General features: G+C 39.9%; 1 protein-coding gene across 6 annotated transcripts in view; it reads left to right on the top strand.

Moving 5' to 3' along the window:
* EPHA6 (EPH receptor A6) overlaps positions 1-21,806 on the top strand; it is an 879,356-nt gene that overhangs the window by 680,508 nt on the left and 177,042 nt on the right. For all 6 annotated transcript variants that reach the window (XM_073305263.2, XM_073305254.2, XM_073305245.2 and 3 more), the window contains one exon: positions 1,215-1,340. In XM_073305263.2, coding sequence (XP_073161364.1) covers positions 1,215-1,340 — 126 coding nt within the window. The remainder of the gene's footprint in view (positions 1-1,214; positions 1,341-21,806) is intronic.

Here is a 21,806-nt window from a genome sequence, read left to right as displayed (position 1 = left end):
CGTTTATGCTCTGAGGTGCAGAGGCACGGGGTACTGAGGTGCAGGTACTGCCCCAATGGATACTGCTAGCCCAAAAGAATCTGACCTTGCACACCTGGGGCACATGTGCAACAAAGGTGGAATCTCTATGGGCAATAGATCTCAAAACACCATAGTTCCTATAGGGCAAGTAACCATTCTCTTTGTGGTGGTTTCCCACTTCTACTGGGAAACATGACAAATTGGATGTGCCAAAAATAAACATTAACAGTATTCTATCTGTGTATTTACCATTTCCAGTGTTTCCATATTGGTACTGTCTTCCTTAATGGTAATACACTGCCTTCCACATGTGTTAACAGTAACAAAATCATTGATACTGATGATGTATAGTAGTATTACATGAAATACTAAAATGGAGATTCAATATTTTTCTGCTGAAGAGCTACTTTTTCCCAATGCAGCAAATTATCTTTAAATTAATTAAATTATCTCCAAATCTGAAGAATAGGGGCTGAGTATTCAATTGAAGGATTCATATATGCACATTTAATTATAACCTTCCTTAATTTTATCATCTTATTTACTAAAGTGCCCGATTCTTCCACTTATCTTACTCATAATCCCACTGAATATTTACTATACTGCTTGCCTGGTAATGTAGTACTTTACGTAAGGGTAGCAGAATCAGGCCCCAAATTATAAACCACCCTTTGGAAAGCAGGATGGGAGTTCGGGGGTGGAGGTTTTTATCTTTGAATGAATGAATATTCATGATGGTGCAAGGTATTGGATTAGCAGAACTGGAGACTGAAGTCATCTATTAATCCAAATATAAACTTCCACGCATGCTGCCCTACTTCTCCAGTGTCGCTCAAGCCCACGTAGAAAGACCACCTCTATGTGGGGAGGGTATTGTTACTTCCATATTCGTTCAATCTCTGTCAGCTCTAAAGCTGCCAACAAGCACGCCAACTGTTGTACATGTTTGGCCACCCATTCATTTTACATAGGCTACAATGTAATTAGCAATCGGTTGCTAATAATTTTCAGTCACTATTGACCTAGTCCAGATTGTGTCTGTCATCTTAAATATGAAAGGCTTAATATCCCATCACTAATGCACTGAACCATCTGTTCACTACATTTTTTAAAGTTAATATTGGTTATAGCATGGGAATGTTTGTTGAAGGATTTTTGACTAAAACGTAAGTAAAATCTTCCTTTCTTTCCAGTGCGCTTCCCAGGAATAAAAACGTATATTGATCCAGACACATATGAAGACCCATCTCTTGCTGTCCATGAGTTTGCAAAGGAGATAGATCCTTCAAGAATTCGTATTGAGAGAGTTATAGGGGCAGGTAAAAGCATGCAGATTTACAAAAATATTAATAATTGTCTCCCCTAGACATAGGGAAACTTCCTTACTCAACTTGAAGTCATATGGTGGCAATCAAATACTGTATCAAATGTGGGCAGAGTTTCCCAACAGGCAAGGACACTCTGGGACAGGTCTCACCCACAGTGCTAAAGGTGCAGCAGGAATGGCAATAGAAGTCTTTCCTGTCCTGCTGATGTAGAAAAATGGATGGGCTACCCATTCTTTTGAAGAGTCTAGAAGAATAAAATGGGAACTAATTGCTCCCTCAAGACCAGGAAAGTGTGGATGATAAAGGTCATTGCGCTGCCTCCAGAAGAAGAGTCCAGATTGATGGCAGTGGTAATCTGCGTCTCTTAGCTTCTCCACTGAAAGTTGGGGGCCAGTCCTCGGATTCTTCTTTGCTGTACAGTGGAGGGAGGACAGCAAACACTACAAGTAGAAGTTCAGTCCTCCCTCCATAAGTTGGCTAGGGTTATCTAGGGTTGTTGAGTCTTCAGAGAGCAGTACACTCTGACTTTAGGGAAGGGTGGCTGAACATTTATAAGAAAAGATTGTGACAGATGTATAGTCTTTGCAAATATTTTGCTGTATTCTAAAGTTTAATTAAAAGACAAAGTAAAAAGGGTTCCTACCTGGTCTGGTGGGGAAGATTGACAGATAAATCTAGTGGTGCCTGTCTTTATTTCCACATCCAGACAGACAGACTCCAAGAAAATACAAACAGAGGCATGAAGATAACCTATTCCTATTAAAAGGGACACTGTAGGACAAGTAGGTATGGAAAAAGTAAGTATGACATTCACCAAGTAACAGGAAAAAAACAAAATCAGTGCTGTTTGGCAAACTATGTGTCACTGAGGCCACATTTTGCTCTATCATCTGACATAGATTAGATATATCCCAAATGATATTCAGTTTGCCAAGTACTGCCAGTACGCGAATACAGTTTGCACTATTTTTGCAAAGGTTAATTTTCCTCACACCTCTTTCAGAGTTCCCTCTGAGTCTATCTTTCAGAAGATTCATGAACACAAGGCTTTTGACTGACAGAGTTAAATCTATCTTCCCTTCCAGAATCATAAAACCTTTATTTTCTTTCTTTGAGAGTGTGCAGAATACAGCAAAATCTCTATGAAGACTATAAAAACAGAGCCCAGGGTTTTGGAATGTTTCCACTTATTGGTCACACAAACATGCTCATTTATTTTAAATTCTACGTTTTCTTCTAAATGGTCTAATTCTTAGTTGGCCTTGGAAAGATAGTCCCAAAACTTGTCAAGATGCGCAGAATGTGCTAGTTTTATTGCACATGAAGTTTTGTTGAATTTTCTTTTCTGATTTCATTTCATGTTGACTTTCATGCCTTTAGTTTCACTTCAGAATGCAAACTGAAATTCAGCCAAGATTACAGTTTCGTCTGATTTCAGGCTGACACCATGCACTGAGGTTCATATGGGATGGGATTTTCCAAAATGCCTAAAGATATGAAGAGCACAACTCAATTGAAACTCAATGGGATTCATGCTCCTAACTCTCTTATGTGCTTTTTGAAAATTCCACCCTTTGCTTCCAAATTAAATCATCATCTCACCATGCTTTGTTCACAACTCAGTCCAGGTTCACTGAAAAGTTTGCAAAATCTGACCCAAATCCAGGTAGATGATATTCTTCCAATGTAGTGGTTTTGTTGTGAAAGCATTGCACAGCTTGTTTTCATCTATGTGGTATGTACTGCCATGAAACTGCATCAAATTTCTGATGGGGGATGGGATGTACAACAGATATTAATGGAACTAGGTGAGAAACAGTCCTCCACAGGTACATCTAAGACAGAAGGCTAACCTTAGCCACATAAGGCTAACCTGAGCACCTTAGCACTTAGCAGAATGTTTTTTCTCCCATAGAAATGAATTCATTTTACTAAGGTGGATAAGTATTATTATCCTCATTTTACAGATGGAAAAACTAGGCAGTAAGGGTATGTCTACACTGGGAGTTTTCAGTCCTTTCCCCACAACTGGACTGCCACTCATGTAGTTTTACCTGAGCAAGTTTAATTGATTCTGGACCATTGAGGTATAGATAGGCCATAGAACTTCCCTTTAAAATAATTCCTACAGCAGACTTTTAAAAACATGTCCAAACTTGATCTAAACATTGTCAGTTATGCAGAATCCACCATGAGCCTTGGTAAATTGTTCCAATAGTTAATTACTCTCACCATTAAAAATTTATATTTTATTTCTGGTCTGAATTCTCTAGCTTCAAATTGCAGCCATTGGATTGTCTTATAACTTTCTCTGCTAGATTGAAGAGCCCCTTATTAAATGTGTTCCCCTATTAGGTACTTATAGACTGTTATCAAGCCACCCTTTAGCCTTCTAGAGTTGTTAAGATAAATAGATTGAACTCCTTGAGTCTATCATTATAAGGCTTGTTTCTAATCCTTTAATCATTCTTTTGGCTCTTCTATGAACCATCTTCAATTTATCAACATCCTTTTTGAATTGTGGGCACCAGTGGAGCTCCTGTGCCAAAAATAATGGTAAAATAACCTCTTTACTCTTACTTAAGATGCTTGTTTATGCATCCCAGCATTGCATTAGCCCTTTCGCTCACAGCATCACACTGGGAGCTATGTTTAGCTGATCATCCACCATGACCCCCGCCAAAAATGTTCATAGTCACTGCTTCTCAGAATAGAGTCCCTCATCCTGTAAATATGGCCTACATTCTTTGTTCCCAGATGTATACATTTAACCATATTAAAACACAGATTGTTTGCTTGTGCCCAGTTTACCAAGCAATCAAGACTGCTCTGCCTCAGTGACTTGGCCTCTTCATTATTTACCACTCCCACAATTTTTAAAGTCATCTGCAAACTTTAGCAGTGGTGATTTTGTTTTTTAACATAAAGATGTTAAATAGCACAGGGACAAGAACCAATCACTGCGGGACCCCACTGGAAGCAGACCCACTCAATGATTATTCCCTGTTTACAGTTGCATTTTGAGACCTATCATTTGACCAGTTTTTAATCCATTTAATTTGTCTGTTAATTTTAAATTATTCTACTTTTTTAGTCAAAATGTTGTGCCCAGTCAAACGTCTTACAGAAGTCTGAGTATATTACATCAACATTACCTTTATCAATCAAACTTGTAATCTCATCAAAAAAAGATATCTAGTTTGACAGAATCTATTTTCCATAAACCCATGTTTATTTGCATTAATTATGTTAGCCTTCTTTAGTTCTTTATTAATCGAGTCCTATATAGCCACTCCATTATCTGGCCCGGGATCGATGTCAGGCCGACAGCCCTAAAATTACTCAGGAGAGCTAGGAATGGAACATAGATCTCCCAGCTCTTAGTACTGTGTCCTGTGCAGTGGCTCACTCTGCCTTCTGCCAAGGTACTCATAAACAATTAGGCTACTGCAGATTAGCATTCAGGCACAGTAGCTGACGCTGAGATACCCAATTCTGTACACCTTTTATTTGAGATTAGAATCTGTCTGTAAAGTCTCTGCTAGTTAAAAGGGTAGGAAGTGTAAGGTCACTTCAATATAAGTCACCTGCACAGGAACACAGATTGACACTGCAGTGGACTAAAGTCTTTTAAAACAGTATTATTCTTTTACGTATTTGGGAAAGTGTCTAGTTAGGGTTGCAGAAATGATACCCGAGAGTCAATGTATGTAAAATGATCACAATGAAAAATATTTAAAGAACTGCTCAATATATGATATATAGTTTTCCCAGTTACAGAGCCCTTCCAGACTATAGATAGCCACCACTTGTAGCTTTTACTGGCATGCCAGCCTGAGCGGGAATATCTACACTGCTATTTTTAGCCCCATAGCACAACCCCCGCTAGCCTGAATCAGTTGCCCTCGGCTCTCAGACTCACTCTTGTGGGTCTTTTTTGCAATGTAGGCAATGTTTTGGTTCCAACTGAATTGCATGTACGATGTCTTGTGAATATCATCTTAGTACCTGCTAAATCCTTATGGCACTTCTTGCAAGAGACATTCAATTAATTTTTCTTACAGAATATATTTTTAATGAATAAAATGGGGAAGGTCATAGTATTGAGCTAGTTGACAATGACAGTATGTTTGCAGAGCTTCATCTTCTCTGAACATCTTAAAATATTGTGGATGATTCATGTTACACTGAAAAAAAAAACAGGCTGTTAATCTGGAAAGTTTCCACCAGAGAAAGATGAGTCAGAGCAGGGCATAATTATGTTCAAACTCTCAGATTCTAAGAAGTATAGAGGTCAGGCACTTGAAAGGAATTGGAAAATTCTTTTATTTGGGGGAAATGCATACTGTTAAATTTCCCGATCTGAGCTCAATCACTCAACCAGACAGAGTGATTGAATGCTCCTAGAAACACTTTTCTACATAGGAAAATGTTGAGACTTTGGTGCTGTGCCCATAATGCTCCTGTATACCATTAAACTCTGAAAATCTCTGTGGAGGGAAGCTCAACTGAAAAAATACAGAGGATGAAATTGGGTTTAGTTCCTAGCAGTTAACCTGATGAGATCTGCGCTGTTGTTACACAGCAATGCAGTATCTAAGGAACACTCCTCCTGGTGCATGATGTGCTTGCTTTTAGACAGTGGTAGGCCCCAAACCAAAATGGAGTCACATGTGCTAACTTTTCCTTAACACTGTCAGACATAAAAATATGAGCATTTCCCAAAGGGAACTATGAGTCTGGCTTGAAGAACTGTGGTTTATAATATTTATTTCTGCAAAGTTCCATTCATTGTTTTATTGATATACTACAATGGTAGATGCAATGATGATTCGGAAATGTTAATAGGTTTGTCTTTCCTTAAGAGTCTCTTCTCTTTATACAGTAGAACAAGATTCAGTGATTTATTCATATCCTATTTGAGTATTGCCCTTACACTCCAAAGATGAAAATGTACCAGTATTTTACATAGATTTGGCCATTTTTCTCTCCAGTACACTTAGATGTGACACTCTTCTGTTGAACACACAGAAATGAATTGATGTTTTGCCTCTTTGCCCTCCCCGTGCTTAAGTGTTGTATTTCATTATCCAGGAAAATGCTACCTTTCTGCACTTCTTTTCTTATTGAAAAGCCTGTGTGAAGAGAAGGGTCCTTTCACCAGGTCCTAAATGGGTAGGGTGTCCCTATTTTATAGAGACAGTCCCGATTTTTGGGTCTTTTTCTTATATAGGCTGCTATTACCCTCCCCACCCCCACCCCTGTCCCAGTGTTTCACACTTGCTCTCTGGTCACCCTGTAAATGGGGTACAACGTGGATAAAGTAAGAGCTCCTGATAGTGAGAGGTGCTCAGGTCTGTGGTAGCATGGAAAAAATCTGGATGGTTTAGGTAGTTTTCTTTCCAGAACAATTCCATTAGTTGAGATTGAGTGGGTTCTTTATTATGGGAAGCTATTTTTCCTCCTCTGAGTACAGATGGACTGAGACCATACATCAAAACTAAATACATTTAATGGATAGAATCTTGTAAGATTGTTTTCTTTTTAACTCAAATTTTGATGACTATACGACACAGGGTTTAAGTGTGAGTGATTTTTTCACTGTTCACTGTGCACGGAGAGTGTTTACATTCTCTGCTTATCCAGTTGTTGGCTTTTCTACTAAGACAGTTTAGTGTATCAGTGCTGGTGGTTTTGGCAGACACAGGAGTAGGAGCCACAAAATCCAGAATTCTAATTCCAGTTCTGACACTGATTCTTTGTATGGTCTTGCGCAAATCATTTAAACTTGTTGTCTTCCCCATTTTGTAAAATATGGATAATAATACCTCCCTACTTCACTAAGATGTTGTGGAGATTAATTAATGTTTGTAAAGCACCACACAATTGGTAATATTACTACAGGCCACTAGAAAGATGTCAGATGGTAAAAAAAAATAAATTTGGCTTCTTCTCACCTGAAGTAGCTGTCAGCCCCAGGGCCATTGGAGTAGTAGCTGGCAGTCCGCACTGGGGCTGCCTGAATAGCTGACTGGAGGTCAGCCCCAGACCCGCCGGAGCACCGGACCCCGGACCTGCCGGAGCAGTGGACCCCGGGCCTGCCGGAGCAGAGGCCGAGATTGGGTCAGCCCCCCTGGGGCAGGAGGTGCAGTGATCAGTCCCTGCCGCAGAAGCAGTGGCAGGGCTGGACCAGCTGCAAGCCCCTGGCAGCACTCAATTTGTCCCCCACCCCCTGGGTATTTTTAGTAAAAGTCAGGGACAGATCACGGGCTTCGGTGAATTTTTGTTTATTGCCCAAGACCTGTTCCTGACTTTTACTAAAAATACCTGTGACAGAATCTTAACTTTACTAGAAAGGCTGCACAAGTATCTTTAACTCAGCTCCACTGCACATATACATTACAATAAAGTCCTTAATTACAGGATCACATACAGTTTCTAAAATAACATGTAGCAGCTTGTAATATGTTTCCATTCTTTTTGTCTTACACTAATTTCATTCTCATAGGAGTTCTGAATACATTTATTGATTTAGGCATTTTACTTTGATAACTTCTTTTAATTCTATGGTATTTTCTTTAATAATTTTGTCAACAACTATACACAGTATAATTTATTTTCAGTCACCAGCACAGTGTTCCTTACATGCAAATTATCACTTTCTCCTTGTTATATCTAATCTACAATGTTTTACATACTGTTTACTGTAGATGTGGATTTGGTTAGATATCATTCATGAACTCTCTCTAGCACAGAATTACATGACAGAGAACTACACAATATTAGAAAATGCTATGTGTCTATGGTTCTAGAAATAAATTGTATGATAACATATTGTCTTTGAGAATCAGTATGTGATCGTGTAATTATACCATATATTGTAAAGCACATGTCCAGTGGGGCAGAATTAAAGTTGCATGTACAGCCCTAGCTACAGTATTTACAGGTTTTTTGTTCAGTTTTATAGAAAAAATTCATAACACAGAAATATTTGGTTAGACACAACCTGAATCAGGCAAGAGATCTTATCTTCTGTGCACATGTACTAATTAACCAAGTTAGCTAATTGGGTAGGTAAAGTGTAGCCTTCCTTTGCTCTCCGTGTATCCCATGCACCTCATAAGGAGACCAGTTCAGCCAAGCACTTAAGAAAATGGTTGTCCATCCAGCCCCTATTCAGCAAAGCACCTAAGCACCTATTGAGTTAAATGGGATTTAAGTACATAAAGTTAAGCACACACTTAATGTTTTGATGTATGAGAGCTAAGATGCACAATGGGAAGTACCTTGTTGCCCACCTTACCTGCTGTTCACTGAATCAGGTAAGGGGTCCTGTGGAAAATACCTTATTCTCTGTGCACATTTACTAATTAACTAAGGGTATGTCTACAACTGCAAAAAAGGTGGGATCTTAACTTGAGTTAGTTAATTTGGATTAAAATGGCAATGAAGACACAGCAACTCGGCTTTTACCTCAAGTTAGCAGCTCAAATTCAAACCAAGCCTCTTCATAGGCTTTAACTTGAGCTGCTGAGTTGCTGTGTCTTCACTGATATATTAACACAAATTGTGTAGCCCAAGCTAAGAAAACATCTTTTTTTGCAGTGCAGACCAGTGTTCTCAACGTATTTACCATCATGGGCTACATATGTAGCTCTCTATTTTATGTGGGCTGCATCCACATAGTATATCTACTATTTGAATGGGCCTGAGGATGTCAAATGGGCTGCAGCTATGTGCTGATTGGGCCACAAGCAGCCTGCAGGATGAGAACCACGAGGTGTAGACATACTCAAAAGTAGCTAAGTGTGTAGGTAAGTCACATCCATCCTTTGCTCTGAGGGTTACTAAAAAGTGCTTTTAAGCCCATACCAAATATACTGTTGATACTTGGAGGGCAGGTTTCAAGGAGTCATAAGTAAATCAAAATCAATATTCACAAAACCATCTTTTCCTCAGCAAGGGCTAGACTTCCATGTCAAATTTAAATTTCTACCCCAGCCATTTTGGTACCTCAGCCATTTTGGTACGGTTTTAAAAAAAACTTCACACACAGACAGAAGTCGTTTTAACCAGAAGAAGTATTTTTTTCATTCTCCAGTCAATATAACCTGAATTATTCATGCTCATATTTTCAATAAAATAAAATATTCTGGTAGACACAAAACATGGAAAATTTGAGCCTGAAAGAAGAAAGTTTTGGAAAATTATGACTGATATTAAGGGGTTAGGATGGAAATAGTCCCTGTCATGCCCACTCCCAAGAAAGGCAATATAAACCAGTGGAATCCAGGAAGAATGGGAGGAATTAAAAAAACTTTACAACTTGTCTTCCCCTCAACATACAGCAACAGCAGCAAACACAAAGCAGTACATTTAACAGAATGTGAACATAATCCTTGAATATTTATTATTAGATATTTTAACAACTAGCCAATGAAGATCAAGTTCAGTAGATTTTGCCACAACCAAAACAGCCAATTTGTTTTATTTTTGCATAATTTTTGAAAACCAAAAATGAGACTGCACCCTGTGTACAAGACAGCCCTCACTGGATAAGAATTCTGTTCCCTAATACTGTATAAAAGGCGTAGTGAGTTTGCTATGTGTTTTGATTGTTTTCATTTCTGAATGAGGCTGTGCCTAAAGCTCAACTCCCCAGACTATTGCCATAAGAAAGGTAGTAGCAGATTTAAACTTCCAGAATCTTTTTTCCCAGCCTCGTTGAACTCCCCAGACTATTGCCATAAGAAAGGTAGTAGCAGATTTAAACATCCAGAATCTTTTTTCCCAGCCTCGTTGTTTTGAAGGAGGGATGGAGGAGCTGTGAAGCATCCAGAAGTGCTAAATTGCCATAGGACTTATCTTCAGAGCACTTTCTGATGGCACTTCAAAGTGAAACAGCCTGAAATTAAAGTAAATCCTCTAAGTCCTCCTTCTGAAAGCAGCTAGTGCTGGGAATGATGATAGAACTTCAGGATGAAGGTTCTGCCTTCATATGTCAAGCTGGCAGAGTTGCACAATGTCATCTTTGGGCACAATTTGGGTCACAGCATTAGACCACATAGGTTATATTATCCATTGTCTTGACAATACTGGATTGCTCCCTACAGTACAGTACTTAAAAAGCCTGGCAGTGTTTGCCTGTTAGCATATGTTAATTTACGAGGAAAGACGTAAGTGGGTTCTGCTGACTTAATGAAGCAAACAACTCAGAAAGAGGAAAAGAGAGGCTCTTTTGAGAGTGAAAATCTAGGGTGTGGTTTGAATAGTCCTTATGTACCAACCTGAGGAGCTGCCAAGCTTGGGGAGAAGGCTTCAGCTGAATTTCATTATCTTATTGCTAATAAAGCCAAACTCCAGGAAGGGAATGGATTAGACTTTACACAGTATGTGGACTTTGTTGTGGAGCACATTGATAATGGCACCTGCTCATATATAGCATCATGAGTTATGAGTAATTTTTAAATCCCTCTGCAAAAGAGATACAAAAGGAGGGAGAAAAGGAACACCAGGAACAGCAGCAACAACCTTCAGCTGCAGCCTCAGAAGAGCCTCACTAGGCTATGTTGCAATTTATGAAGGAGAGTAGGGACAGCGGTCAGAATTTCTGAAGCAGATGTCCCAGGTTTGTTCCCCGAGGGATACCACCCAGGTTTTGAGGACACACCAGCCCGTGTCTGTCCAATACAGGACTGGATGAAGACTCTGAAGCATCTGCTCACATGTATATTATCTATTGTTTTCCTCAGGCTGTGTCTCAGGAGGAACAAGATCTCCCTGGGCTTTTTGGTGTAGATAGAGGTACAGAGTCTGCACTTTTCATTAGGATATCACAGAATGCTCCCTTCCCTTCCTGGTGCATTGTCTCTGTTCCTGGGCCAGTGAGGAAGGGTGGGGGATGGCATCACCTCCTCTTCTTTCTGGGTGACATGTTCCCCAAAGGGAGCGAAGGCTCAATAGAGAGAGACTATTACTGTGATTTGCTCTCACGGAATCATGAAATGGGCAGGGTCGTTTCCTTGCATATGGCACCCTGCTCACTCAACTGGGCAACCACAATCTAACCTTAGGTACCAGAGAAATAATACTTATTGGCTCTTGCTAGGCTGACTCCATGCACCATATTAAGACCAGGCAGGATTTTATTTGCATGAAAGTTGATATTATCAAGATATTTTCCCACGCAGTTTAGTTACAATAAATATAGTTGACTTTGCTAAAATGCTTACTAAGTCATTCCACTCATCCCTTAGCAGACAGCAACAGCTCCTGTTCAGATGATAAATCTGAATCCTTCTATTGAAAACTGTGCAACTAGGGCAGATATGTGGATAACACAATTTCAGCCAGATCAGATATACTGCAGAAAGTAAAATTTCCATTTGCTTTGTCTGTCGTTTGTCTGTAGTTACTTCTATAGGTGGAAACTAAAACATTCAAGATACTAAAATTCATTCACGCCTTATGGACAACAACTCTTGATATTTAAGTATTTTTAAATGAATTATGTACTTATGAAAGATGTCAGATGACACACTATCCACAGAACTTATAAAGCATGGGAAACAACACTATACACTACTCTCCTCTGACCAATGTTTTTACATCATTCTGGATGCATCACCTCTACAGGTGAGAGGAGATTTCAGTTTCCAGGGCCATTCAGTCCTTGACTCTTTGACAAGAGAGCCAATACGGATTCTAATCGTGATTGTTTTTATGATGTTAAGACTTGTCCTGGATAGAGATCAATTTTTTAAACTTTTATTTAGGTAAGAAAGAATATTAAATTACTGTAAAAACCAAAGGAAAAAATATTCTCCAACAGGAATAGAATCATGCTTTTCCTAGATCTAAGTCTGATTGCTCAAGTTTGAAGACTTTAGCTAAACAAGAGAAATGTTGACCCTGCAGCAGTAACTTGAGTATGTGTGTAATAAATAAAAGCTAAGAGCCAGAAGTCAGTGAAGTTGACATCTTTTCTTGCTCAGGGGAAAGCTGCTGCTAACTAGAAAAAACTGCAGAGTTCACTAACTGATCAGCTTTAATTATGTGCAAATGATCCTTGTTTTAGTGACACAAAACTGACTTTCCCTATTGTACAGTTGGCAGAAAGAAGTTAATTGAGCAATCCAGAAACTTGTTCTGTAGAAACCATGCAGTCCTCTCTTTCAGCTTGTCAAAAAATGATGTTATGTTTTGTTTAAAGTCAAATAGGCTTATCTAAATGCTTACCACTCTGGCAGCCAGTACAAGGTTACCATATGGGGTCAGTGCATAGGAACAAATACAGCTGCTGCTGCTGGAACTATGAAATGTTACCAGCAAATGCAGCAAAACCCATTGACATGGTGCTAATCATAAGGCATTTAAATGGAGATGTGGGAGACCAGATGGCAAATTAGAATATAATAGGAATACTTGAGCAGGGTATGAGTAGATGCGTTTCCCTAACATAGCACTCTCTATGAGAAGTTCAAAATTCAGCACATTTCCTAAAAACAAAAACAGTAGGCTAAAGATCAGTTCACTGGGAGACACTGAACCTAAGAGAAGCAGAATGTCTTCTAGAGCGCTCTTGAATGCAGGGGGAGGGTGTCCATTCCATCATTCCTTAGGCTGGTGCCGAGCACGCCGCATTCTCTGTATCCAGGGTCTGCTGGCTGAGTGCAGAAGGAACAGCATCATGGCTGCACGTCCTTTCCATCTTCCATGGTGTGACTAGCATTGCTAATGGGGCTGGGAGGAAGTAGTCCTTTCACACAGAGGGGCGTAGGGGCTGTTTTCTGACTGGAACCTGCCTGGGCATGTAAGAAAAAGAGGAATGCACTGTGCACACTCCCCAGCATTTTCACCCTGTCTTATCTGGCCTGCAGTCTCTTGAGCCACCACTACGTGTGCCTCTAGGTCTGAATCTCAATTGATCTAAGACCTCTTTACATTCCTCCAGCAGTGTACACACACTTTAAGGTACTTTACACTGACAGCATTTTGTGAAGGAGCCTGAAGATGCTTGAGAATTCAGGACTTAAACTGTGTGGGGATAGAATATGGATGATATTGCAAGCAGTGTCACTAGGAGGGAAGATAGACAGGGACTTTATAACACCTAGGACAGTGCAGAGAATTCAACATTAAAAAGAGTCACAATCAAGTCACCTGAAGAGACTACATAGCAGTGAGAAGATGGATCAAATTGGTGAGAGGTGGTAAAGAAATATACAGACACATCTGTGATCAGTGTGATGCTTGACTGAAAGCAACAAGTAGGAGACACCATCGACTATTTAATTCAGTGAGAGCTTTTAAAAGGTTTGAAGCCAAGAGTGTGTAACATCAAATTAAACAGAAATAAAACTTTATCAGAGGCTGTGGAAAAAATAAATCTGTGCTAGTAGCAAAGTAGAATAATTAATTTCACTCTCGAAATCATACCTATTGCTGGAATGTAACCATCCGTTTACAATCATTTAGTTGGTGGTGATGCTGTAGAGAATAAATGTGAAATTTCCCAAGGTGACTCATTTTATCTTTTTTTTTTTACTGGAATTTTCCTTTTCAGTAGTATGTTTAGACAGTACTTCTCTGATTACTACATTCATTCCTGTCATAAACAAAATCTCTTGAGCTGAACATTGTCTTAAATAGCAGCTGCTTTATCTTCGCTATTATAATCTGCAAACAGTTATAAACATATCTCTGTGTCAAACTAAATACCCCATTTTGTTTTGTGAACACTGTTTTGACAGTAATCTGCACTGTATCTTCAATTTTGCCTTTTAACCTCCATATGGGATTCCAGGAGGTCTTAGCAGAGGATTAACATTGGAGAACACTCAAGAGGTGTTAACTTGGAGGGTCTTCCACTAAAATGGAAGCATACTAGGTCAATGAGCTGGGGAACTCATCTGAAAGAGGGGACTGAAGGGTTGGGTGGGAGAGTAGAACCAGAACATGAGGCTATGCAGGAGGAGAATGCAGAGAGGAAGAATCCTGGAATCCCTGAAGGTCATTAAGACTCAAAGGACTCTTAGGAGAGGTGAAGAAACTGAGGCAGGGATATGTGCACGTTTTTTTTCCCCATAGATCTGTATATCTCTTATGTTTGTCCATGAGTAGAATGTGATTGGTTTAGAAAGTCCTCTTGCAAAGTCTCTGTGTTAGTTGCTTTAACAGTTGTTAAACCACAGAGGGGGAAATAGTAATCTAGAGGGCCCACAGTAGAACTCTGGGCATACGTAAGAGCTATTGTGCGGGAGGCCTTGTGTTTCAAGGATTAAGCAGTTGGATTGTGGAACCTCATGTCTTGGACAGCGAGTCTAGACAGAGAATCTCCACCCCGATAGCATGCCTGGATTCTCATAGACAGTGTTGAGACTCTGCGCAGACTCAGCAAGCCCAAGAGGATGTGGGATCCAAGGGTTGGTTCCAAACACTGCAGACTGGTGAGCATCCAGCCGGGGGAGCTCAGCCAGGATTATAACAGGTACTGCTTTAACCACTGCATTCATTCCTGTGGAAAACAAAATCTCAAGCTAAAATCTCTTTCTTCAAGAGTAGATGCTTTGCCTTTGCTATTATAATTTGCTAAAAGTTATGAACTTACTGCAGGAATGTTTATCATGGAAGTTTTTAATGAAATCTAAGACTAATGAATACAGAGCATGAGATACCATAGAGTCTTTTTTTCTTCAGGAGTGATCCGTTTGAATCCAGCAGAGTGACCATTAGGGCCATCTGAGGCTTTTATAACATTGCTTATTCACTAAACCATAGTTGCCTCTACTGGTTCTTCCATCATTCTCTACCTTTTCTAATTGATTACTTGGCTTCATTTCCCATGTGTTAGAGCAGCTAGAAAATGGAAATCCCTTCCCATGAAAAATTTCATGTTTAAAAAAAAATGTTGTCCAAACCAGGACAGAAAGTCAAAACTGCAATATCTTTTGTGGGAAGGGATTTCAGGAAAAATTCTACTTCGGTTCTCCTGAAATGGAATGTTTTGGCTTCCTCCAGCAGAAAGTGAAATAGACAAGAGTTTTTCAGCCTGGCTTCTGGAGAACTGGGGTGCTTAGCCTCACATCTCCCCTGCAGCTCCAGGAGCAGGAAACACAGATATCAGGGGTGCTCAACCTCTCCAGCCTCTGAGCTGGCACGGAGGCAGATAGGGTGACCAGATGTCCCTATATTATAGGGACAGTCCTGATATTTGGGGCATTTTCTTCTATCGGCGCCTATTACCTCCCACCCCCATCCCGATTTTTCACACTTGCTGTCTGGTCACCCTAGAGGCAGAGAGCCTGAGTGCCCCAGTGCTCTTCCTCTCTAGCTGCTGGAGTTGAGGGGAGGCTGCACATCTGGGCTCTCTGACTCTTCATCCCCAGAAGTGGGGGGCAGACAAGGAGGGTGAAAGCCAGGGAGGCAAGGAGTCAGGATGCTCAGCCTCAGCAGCCCTCCTGGAAAGCTTTAGTCTGTTTCACTTTCTGCCTGAAATTGACCAATGCCTTCCAGGCAGGCTACCATGGAGTCATCATTTTAATTGTCCCAGCAAGCTTTTCAGCAAAACTGAAACTTTCACATGGAAAATTTCAGTTTTGTGAAAGGGGCATTTTTCATTGGAAAACTTTCTGATGAAAAATTCCCAACCCTATAGCTCACGCTAATACCTACGGTAGGCTTTCAGTAAAGTCCTACTGGAATGGGGAGACTGGAAGCACCAATACTCAAAATTCAGTTGTTTGTTAGATATCACATGAGGCATGACCATTGGCTTGCATGTACTTGACACGGAATCACTGGACCAAATCATGTTTATAGCAGGGACTGGCCAAACACATGATTGGTACCAGAGCCCCAAACATTTTGTGCCTCCAGATACATTGATGCAAATCTCACAGAGCAGATAGAAAATGGGCCTGCATATATCTGCATAGGGGTCTTTGAGTTTTGTACTTCTGAAGGGAAATTTCTAAAATTTTCAGAGGAAATCATTTTTTAAAATCCCAGTTGTGCAGATTTCTCGTGTGTGTGCATGAGTGTGTGTGTGTGTTTGGGGGTGGTGTCACTTTAACTGTTGGTTTACAATGGGTATTGCCAGAAATGAGGCAAACATTCACATTACTGCTCCTGAGCAAACATTCATATCCTTAAATGAATGCAACAGATGACCTTGTGGCCAGTGTGGTAATGCAGATGTCACACCTAACACTTGAAAGTGACTCAAGATTGTAATTGTCAAGTTCTCTGAGAAATGACATGGGTAGAGAGGTGGGCAAACTGAGAAGCTGAGAGGAACAACTGCCTTAATTCTTGAGGCCGTCTGAATTGCTCTCCGTGAAGCTGGTCTGGAATTTTTGATGAGATGTCTTCCCCTTGAAAAAAAGTTGATTTGTGAAAACCAAAAACTGTTCATAGAAAAAAAAGTAGTTTTGATAAATTTCTTGACTTAAGAGAATATTGCGGGGGAAAAGGTGTCAAAATTGTTTAAACATCCCGTTTTGACATTTTCTAAATGAGAAATTTTGGTTTCTCAGTTTGACAAGACTTTTTGTTTAGGAATTAGTTTACTAATTATAGTGAAAAAAATAAAATAAATAACTAGAAAAAGGTTGGAAGTGAAATTAAGTGTTTAGAAATTATTGAAATATTTTGACTGACCCAAGCTGAAAATTTTTTGGGTTTGTTGACTTGTGAAAATTTTCAAGATTTCAACTTTTCATCCTTATTCTGGATGAGAAGAGTTTTCCAAATTGTGAATATTTTCCCATGCTAGGAAAAGAGTTTCCTGCCCTGCTCTAATGCTCAGTGCAGGACCAGAGCGATAGAAGAGAAGGTGGACACTTTTGACTCCCCAGATCTGTGGGACTTCTGGAGGTCAGTTCAGCCCTTTGACACAATAGAGCAGACTCAAGACCCCTCTAAGTTACCCTCATTTATAATAACCCCTAGGGGCTATTAAGTTGGCCAGGTACTGCTGGAGCACTTCAACCTCTGACCATGCCCTCTCTCCCCCGGCACAATCTCCACCATGCCCCATGTGCTGCATAAATTTAGGTGGGTTTAAGGTTCACTGCAAATAATTTACAAAGTTCCATTAGCTAAATATTATAGAAAGTGAAAGATTTTAATTTTAATTTTCCAAGTAACTTTATAAGATTAAAAATTTAATTAAAAAAGTCAAAATAACGATAAATTTACATCAATATGGAGGGTTGGGGCTGAACAGGGAAAGGTGGTTTTTTTGTTTGTTTGTTTTCCTTTTAAGGCACTATGCTCTGGTGAATAAACACAGTTTCCATTTGAATCAGTCAATAAGCTCAATACTCTGGTGTAATTCAACTCTTTTGAAGTCAACGGAGTTACATGGGGGATGAATTTAGCTTAATATGCTTACACTACAAGACATAATATATCTAGTATGTCTAAAACACAAAAACAACAAAAAACCCGACTACAATATTTTTTGCAGGAAAACAACCCTTCTGGGGTGCTCTCAAGTTAATAATTGCAGTGGTGCACAGTGGCAACTATTTTTAATATAGTCTGACCAATCAGTTAAACTCTTTAAAGTACACAAGCTATGTGGAATGCACAGTGAAACAATTCTCTCTTTGCTTTTCAAGTGAAAACTTTATCTTCTCTTTTTGTTAATGGAAAAGATTTTGGTTTTGATTTAGTATTTGTATGACATTGTTTAGGGCAGCAGGCAATTGTTATGACAATGGAGTGATTTAGTTTGCTATGTCTTTAGTAAACTAATGTATCAGCAAATGAGAGCTCCAACTGAAAAATATTTTTTTTAAAAAAGCGAGGAACACAAATAAAACACAAACAGAAAAACACATATGGAGATCCCAGTCTACTGTATGCATTGATAACATCAACCCTGAGACCGCTTACTGAACTGAGTTATCTAGTGGAATCACAAGGAACAGAAAAGCAGCCATTTCTTTGTTTGACACTGGGTCCCTTCTAAAAAAAGGACAGGAGTACTTGTGGCACCTTAGAGACTAACAAATCTATTTGAGTATAAGCTTTTGTGGGCTACAGCCCATTTCATAAGATGCATAGAATGGAACATAGAGTAAAAAGATATATATATATACATACAGAGAACATGAAAAGGTGGAGGTAGCTATACCAACTGTAACAGGCTAATTAAGATGAGCTATTATCAGCAGGAGAAAAAAAAATTTGTAGTGATAATCAAGATGGCCCATTTAGACAGTTGACAAGAAGGTGTGAGGATACTTAACATGGGGAAATAGATTCAATATCTGTAATAACCCAGCCACTCCCAGTCTGTATTTAAACTCAAGTTAATGATATCTAGTTTGCATATTAATTCAAGCTCAACAGTTTCTCCTTGGAGTCAACAGCTTTTCTGTTGCAAAACTGCCACCTTTAAATCTGTTACGAAGTGGCCAGAGAGGTTGAAGTGTTCTCCTACCGGTTGTTGAATGTTATGTTTCCTGATGTCAGATTTGTGTCCATTTATTCTTTTGCGTAGAGACTGTCCGGTTTGGCCAATGTACATGGCAGAGAGGCATTGCTGGCACATGGTGGCATATATCACATTGGTAGATGTGCAAGTGAACGAGCCCCTGATGGCATGGCTAATGTGATTAGGCCCTATGATGGTGTCACTGGAATAAATATGTGGACAGAGTTGGCATCGGGCTTTGTTGCAAGGATAGGTTCCTGAGTTAGTGTTTTTTGTTGTGTGGTGTATGGTAGCTGGAGAGTATTTGCTTCAGGTTGGGGGGCTGTCTGTAAGCGGGGACTGGTCTGTCTCCCAAGATCTGTGAGAGTGAGGGATCATTTTTCAGGATAGGTTGTAGATCTTTGATGATGCACTGGAGGGGTTTTAGTTGAGGGCTGAAGGTGACAGCTAGTGGCATTCTGTTATTTTCTTTGTTGGGCCTGTCCTGTAGTAGATGACTTCTGGGTACTCTTCTGGCTCTGTCAATCTGTTTTTTCACTTCAGCAGGTGGATATTGTAGTTTTAAGAATGCTTGATAGAGATCTTGTAGGTGTTTGTCTCTGTCTGAGGGATTGGAGCAAATGTGGTTGTATACTAGAGCTTGGCTGTAGACAATGGATCATGTGGTGTGTCCTGGATGGAAGCTGAAGGCATGTAGGTAAGTATAGCGCTCAGTAGGTTTCTGGTATAGCGTGGTGTTTATGTGACCATCTCTTATTAGCACAGTAGTGTCCAGGAAATGGACCACTTGTGTGGATTGGTCTAGGCTGAGGTTGATGGTGGGATAGAAATTGTTCAAATCATGGTGGAATTCCTCAAGGGCTTCTTTTCCATGGGTCCAGACCATGAAGATATCACCAAAGTAACGCAAGTAGAGTAGGGGCATTAGAACAACGTTTCCTTAGCTCTTGTCCCCTAAGTCAGCCATAAAAATGTTGGCATACTGTGGGGCCATGCAGGTACCCATAGCAGTGCCGCTGACTTGAAGATATATATTGTCCCCAAATGTGAAATAGTTGTGGGTGAGGACAAAGTCACAAAGGTCAGCCACCAAGTTTGCCATGACATTATTGGGGATACTGTTCCTGATAGCTTGTAGTCCATCTTTGTGTGGAATGTTGCTGTAGAGGGCTTCTACATCCATAGTGGCCAGGATGGTGTTTTTTGGAAGATCACCGATGGATTGTAGTTTCCTCAGGAAGTTAGTGGTGTCTCGAAGATAGCTGGGAGTGCTGGTAGCATAGGGCCTGAAGAGAGAGTCCACATAGCCAGACAATTCTGCTGTCAGGGTGCCAATGTCTGAGATGATGGGGTATCCAGGATTTCCAGGTTTATGGATCTTGGATGGGAATAGAATACCCCTGGTCGGGATTCTAGGCATGTGTCTGCACAGATCTGTTCCTGTGCTTTTTCAGGGAGTTTCTTGAGCAGATGGTGTAATTTCTTCTGGTAATCCTCAGTGGGATCAGAGGATAATGGCCTGTAGAATGTGGAGTTAGGGTTCCCTCCCAACTCTGAACTCTAGGGTACAGATGTGGTGATCCACATGAAAGACCCGCTAAGCTTATTTCTACCAGTTTAGGTTAAAACTTTCCCAAGGCACAAATTCTTTGCCCTTGGAAGGTAGGCTTCCACCACCAAGTGATTTAACAAAGAATCAGGGAAAGGACCACTTGGAGTTCCTATTCCCCCAAAATATCCCCCAAGCCCTTAAACCTTCTTTCCTGGGGAGGCTTGAGAATAATATCCTAAACAATTGGTTACAAAGTGATCACAGACCCAAACCCCTGGGTCTTAGGACAATAGAGAAATTAGTCAGGTTCTTAAAAGAAGGATTTTATTTTAAAAAAAAGTAAAAATCACCTCTGTAAAATCAGGGTGGAAAATAACTTTACAGGGTAACAAAAGATTCAAAAACACAACAGAACTTCCTCTAGGCTTAGTCCCTTCTGTAATACATAGAAATATAATTTCTGCTGTAAATGTTACTATATACGTTTTTCTGTTATGTCTGATGACAGAATGTTTGGAATCCAAACAGGATACAACTCTAGCTTTGGTGTTCTGGAATTTACCAGAAGTCAGGGAGGTCCCAGACAGTCACAGAATCCATGACCTCCATGACAGAATCGTATCCTTACTGATTAGTGAATGATTAATCATGCAACCCTGACATTGTCACAGCATAGTGTCTAATGATGTATAATATCTGTTTATTTTATTTATTATATTGTGTCCAGCACTCAAAGGCTTTGACACAGGATGTCCCTCAAAATATATATTTTATCATTTTAATTCTAAACCTTTTATCATTTTTGTTGCTCTCCTCTGGACTTTCTCCAGTTTCTCCACATCTTTCCTAAAGTGTGGTGCCCGGAAATGGACACAGTACTCCAGCTGAGGCCTCAGCAGTGCCAAGTAGAGTGAGACTATTACCTCTCATCTCTAACATATGACACTCCTGTTAATACACCCCAGAACTACATCAGCCTTTTTTGCAACTGCATCACATCGTTGACTCATGTTTAATTTGTGATCCACTGGAACCCCCAGATCCTTTTCAGCAATACTACCACCTTGTCAGTTATTCCCTATTTTGTAGTTTCCATTTGATTTTTCTTTCCTAAGTGTAGTACTTTGCACTTATCTTTACTGAATTTCATTTTGTTGATTTCAGACCAATTCTCTAATTTGTCAAGGTCATTTTGAATTTTAATCCTGTCCTTGAAAGTGCTTGCAACCTCTCCCAACTAAGTGAAATATCCAAATTTTATAACCATACACCCCACTCTATCATCCAAGTTATTAAAGAAAATATTGATTATACTGGACTCAAGACTGACCTCATTAGATACACATTCCCAGTTTGGCAGCAAACTGTTAATAACTACCCTTTGAGTATTATCTTTCAACCAGTTGTGAACCTACCTTATAGTAATTTCATCTAGACCACATTTCCCTAGTGTGCTTAT

Source organism: Lepidochelys kempii, chromosome 1 (assembly GCF_965140285.1).
Source record: "Lepidochelys kempii isolate rLepKem1 chromosome 1, rLepKem1.hap1, whole genome shotgun sequence".
NCBI classification, from domain to species: domain Eukaryota; kingdom Metazoa; phylum Chordata; order Testudines; family Cheloniidae; genus Lepidochelys; species Lepidochelys kempii.
Note: the sequence above shows the minus strand (reverse complement) of the source record. Positions and strands in the feature narration are given on the sequence as shown.